The sequence below is a fragment of the Vitis riparia genome, chromosome 18 (assembly GCF_004353265.1).
Source record: "Vitis riparia cultivar Riparia Gloire de Montpellier isolate 1030 chromosome 18, EGFV_Vit.rip_1.0, whole genome shotgun sequence".
Lineage (NCBI taxonomy): Eukaryota > Viridiplantae > Streptophyta > Magnoliopsida > Vitales > Vitaceae > Vitis > Vitis riparia.
This window is the reverse complement of record NC_048448.1, coordinates 7,042,373-7,046,506: the sequence shown is the minus strand read 5'-3', so window position 1 is coordinate 7,046,506 and position 4,134 is coordinate 7,042,373. Positions and strand designations below refer to the sequence as shown.

Here is a 4,134-nt window from a genome sequence, read left to right as displayed (position 1 = left end):
CGATTTCATTAAAACCCAAGTTTTTAACTAATTTACCTTAGGAAAAATGTTTCAAAATTGGCTTAATAATTTACATAAAGACCTTGCCTAAGTGTTAGAAAAGAAAGGAATAAAAAAATAAGTTTTTCGGGCCAAAAAAGGTTCAACTAGTCGAGGCTATGGCCAACCGGTCAACCGGTTGTGGTCGTCCTGTCGAAGACCGAACAAGGAAGGTCAAAAACCTCTCTATCTCCCAGTAGCCTTCTCTTCCCGGTCAAGGTGATTGCTTTACTAGTCGAGGTCCGATTGAGGTAACGGTAACCTGTCATGCATTAAATGTTCCAACGGCTAGTGAACCGATCGACCTCTAGTTCGACCGGACGAGGTTGCCTTTTGCTGTTCTTGACTCCCGAGCTTAGAAACCTATAAATTGAGAGCTCCACTTCATTTATTGATAAGAGAACACTTGCATTTAAAGCTCACCTACCTGTTCTGGATCAAAAAACTCTCATTTCTTTCATAGTGCATTAAATCACCACTTGCATATCATTTAGTGCACTCTTATTTTTCATCCTAACTTTGTCTTGTATTTGAGCTATCTTTAAGCTAGGTCGAGTGATTATATCTTGTAACAATCTGAGTGTTAAAGCCTTAAAGAGGGTTGAATATTGAAGAGGTTGTGTAAGAGCCCATTGGAGTCGAAATCCAAGTGTAAGAAGATTGGAAACTTGGTTGAAGTTTCAAGTTAGTGGAACTCTCACTCGGTTAGGAGGTTGAGGAGAGTGGAGGAAGTGTCAAACCACTATAAACCCGAGTTTGAATTCTCTAAACTTTATCTCTTTACTTTGCTTATATTTTGTTTAAATTTGTTGTAATTGAAAAGATTTTAAAAACTCAATTCACCCTTCTTTTTAGGTGTTTTTCTTAACTAAGCATAACCTTTGTTTTCTCATATATATATATATATATATATATCGACTCTTATCATATTTCTCTTTTTCCATATTTATGTTTTTAACTAGCATACTCTTACGAGTAAAATAAAACTCAATATTTTATTTTTATATTTTTAAGTTTTAAGTTTTTTTTTAAATTTCTTATTTTATTGTTGGTGTCAATCATATTTTTTTTTAATTTTTTATTTAAAAAAAGAAAAATAAAATGAAGAGATTTATATTATATAAAATATAAAATCATTATTAATTAAAAGATTAAAAAAATATTTTATTTATCATCGGGATTAAATTTTATAATAAATTTATTTATAAGATATTTTTATTAACTTAAAATAATAAATTAATTTTTTGATAAAATAATTATTTGATTTATAAAAAAATACACGTATTTCGAAATGGAGGAAGATAAGATTGGTTTATAAAATTTGGGTTTTATAGTAAATAAATTTGGATAGGATAAATTAGGAAGAGATAGGTGAAAATAGAAAGAATAGTTAAAGTGAATAGAGGTGCGCGTGGTTGTGTGGCAGAAAATAGGGTATGCCAAGTAGAATACCATACGAAAAGGGATTCTAGGTGTTTAATTACAAGTGGACCTCCCCCTCACACTCTCACACCCTCAGTATTTGATTACCAGGAGACTTTGATTAAGAATTTAAGAATGGGGTTGCTACTATAGATTGTAGTTTTACCTAGGGTTAGGGTTAGGGGTTTTGTAGGGGTTGGAGACTTGGAGTGGCCATGGCGGAGCAGGTCAAGTTGTTCGTTGGTGGAGTTTCCGGCGCCATCACCGAAGGGCTGCTGAGGGACTACTTCAGCAAGTACGGTACTGTTGTGGAGACTTACATTAGAAGGGATTCTGGGAGAACGCCTAGAGGGGGCTTTGGATTTGTTACTTTTGCTGACGCTGCTTCCCTCAGTAGAGCTCTCCAGGATCAGCAGCAGCATTTTATACAAGGACAAAGGGTGAGTCTGATGTTTCTTTTTTTAACTTTTTGTTTATATTTTTTTGAAATTTTTGGTTTCAGGGAATATCGTTGTTTTTCTTTGGTTGGTTTTCTTGTTTCCGCCGGAAAAGTCTGATTTTTTATTTGGTCGCTGAAGAAATTGAGGAAAAAATAATTGAAATAAACTTCGCCACTTGGGGTTTGAATTGTGATAATTAATTGTATGGAGCCCCGAATTAGGAACATTCCAAGATTTGATACGCGCTTCTTTTTCCCTGTTGGTGAGTTCTTGGTTTCTGGTATATTTTGTAATGTTTACCATGTTTTTATAGGTCGAAGTGAAAAGGGCGATGAACAAAGGTCAGAGAAATTTAGATGGTAGTGGCAATAATAATTTTACGTCGAAAAAGATCTTTGTTGGAGGGCTGTCATCTAATCTAACAGAGGAAGAATTCAAGAATTACTTTGAGAGGTTTGGTAGAATTACGGATGTAGTTGTGATGCACGATAGCGCTACTCGCCGCCCGAGGGGATTTGGGTTCATTACTTTTGAGTCTGAGGAATCCGTTGAGCATGTTATGCAGAATAACTTCTATGAGTTAAATGGAAAGCGTGTGGAGGTGAAGAGAGCCGTGCCAAAAGAAGCAAACAACAATAATAAAAATGGTTATAATATGAGGATGGGTGGTGGAAGAGGGTCTTCCTTTCCTCTGCATGGGCAGAACTTGCCTTATGCTCCTGCTCCTGGATATGAGATTTTTCCAGGTTATTTTCCTTATTCAGGATATGGCTGTATTGAAAATTATTGTTATGCTGCAACTAGCATGTATCCTGGTGGTTACTTTATGGGAGAGAATGCTGGAATTGACTATGGAAGGACACCTTTTCAGCACCCTTGGAATGGCCCTGGATCTCTTGGCAGTGCTATCATGTATCCTCCATACTCAAGTGGTAGGAACATGGTTGCTGGTTCGTCTAATGGGCTTGTAGGGCCAAGAACAAGCTCTAGATCACAAGCTGATGCGACCCCAACCCCATCTCAGAATGACTCTTCCTTGGAGGATGCTAATGGTAACTTCAATCCTCCCTCTTTGGCCCTGAACAATTCAGTTGGGGGAAAGTTGGGTATAGTTTGCAATGGTGAAGCTCCTAATTCGGCTGGGGAGAACTCTGGACCTCATTCTTTGAAGGATGATGGTGCTGTTTCTTCACCTTTGAAAGAAGATGGTTCAAATATGGTTTGCAATGGTGAAGCTCCTACTTCGGCTGGGGAGAACTCTGGACCTCATTCTTTGAAGGATGATGGTGCTGTTTCTTCACCTTTGAAAGAAGATGGTTCTGAATTTTCTTCGCATTTGAAGGTTGATTGTGCTGCATCTCCTTCAGATTCAAAGGATGATGGTACTGTTTCTCCTTCAGATTCCTTTGATGGTGCTGCTCCTCCAGATACGAAGGATGATGGTGTGGCTTCTTCTTCAGATTCGCACGACAATGGTTCTACTTGTAGCTTGAATACAAGCACTGATAATTTGAAGTGCAATGGTGCTGCTTCTAATTCTAGTTACGACATACAAAATCAAAATGATATTGATGAACAACTTAAGCCTTCCCCTGATTGTGATTCTAGCTGACACTCTACATTGAGAGATTGGTGAGTATCATACTGACAGGGTTAGGACTGCTCCTTTACATTATTGGTTCTGTTTCCTGACCATAAACATTCTTGCTTTGTTATCTTAGGTTTCAATAATTTATCCATACAGGATTTGTCTTGTGTAATATAATTGTTTCTAAATTCAAAACTACATCATATTTTTCCCCTATCTGCAAGGTCCTACGATAATGGCACATGGTGTTGCAGCCAAAGCTTTGGTTTCAAGGTTCATTCACAATATGATCTTTCATTGGTATTCACCGTCAACTATATTTAAAAGCATATTTCAATGTATTCCCACTTTGAGTTACCTTGATCTATTTATTTGTCTGGTAGGTATTATAGATTGCCAAAACAATGTAGTATTAAAGCAGAGCTCTTGTTCTTGTTAAATGAATTTGGGTGATCTTCTGTGAGCTAATAATTTTTAGCATTGCCCCAAATTTTATACCGTCACTTGAAAGTAAAAAAAATTGAGCATCCCAGAAAGAGGATCTATCTGTAAGACCCTTCGCAATGCTCTCCTAGTGATGGACTCTTTTTGTTTTTTCATTACGGTTCCTAAATGTTATAATATATGCATATATTTATTTGGGTT

At 36.8% G+C, this 4,134-nt stretch overlaps 1 protein-coding gene across 3 annotated transcripts; it reads left to right on the top strand.

The window, feature by feature from the left end:
- Positions 1-1,534: 1,534 nt before the first annotated feature.
- On the top strand, positions 1,535-4,134 carry LOC117905376 (RNA-binding protein 1-like). Of its 3 annotated transcripts, none has more exons than XM_034818298.1 (3): positions 1,535-1,901; positions 2,215-3,079; positions 3,188-4,088. In XM_034818298.1, the coding sequence occupies exons 1-3, from the start codon at positions 1,677-1,679 to the stop codon at positions 3,511-3,513; spliced, it is 1,416 nt and encodes a 471-aa protein (XP_034674189.1). In that variant the 5' UTR covers positions 1,535-1,676; the 3' UTR covers positions 3,514-4,088. The 3 variants fall into 3 exon arrangements, with proteins under 3 accessions (XP_034674189.1, XP_034674188.1, XP_034674187.1); XM_034818297.1 differs by having other exon boundaries at positions 1,536-1,901; positions 2,215-3,533; positions 3,714-4,134; XM_034818296.1 differs by having other exon boundaries at positions 1,536-1,901; positions 2,215-4,088.

Bases quoted from the DNA above. Each gene is read 5' to 3' on its own strand.
- LOC117905376 (XM_034818297.1), top strand. From the start codon at position 1,677: ATGGCGGAGCAGGTCAAGTTGTTCGTTGGTGGAGTTTCCGGCGCCATC. The intron at 1,902-2,214 runs GTGAGTCTGATG...ATGTTTTTATAG, and splicing joins ATTTTATACAAGGACAAAGG to GTCGAAGTGAAAAGGGCGAT.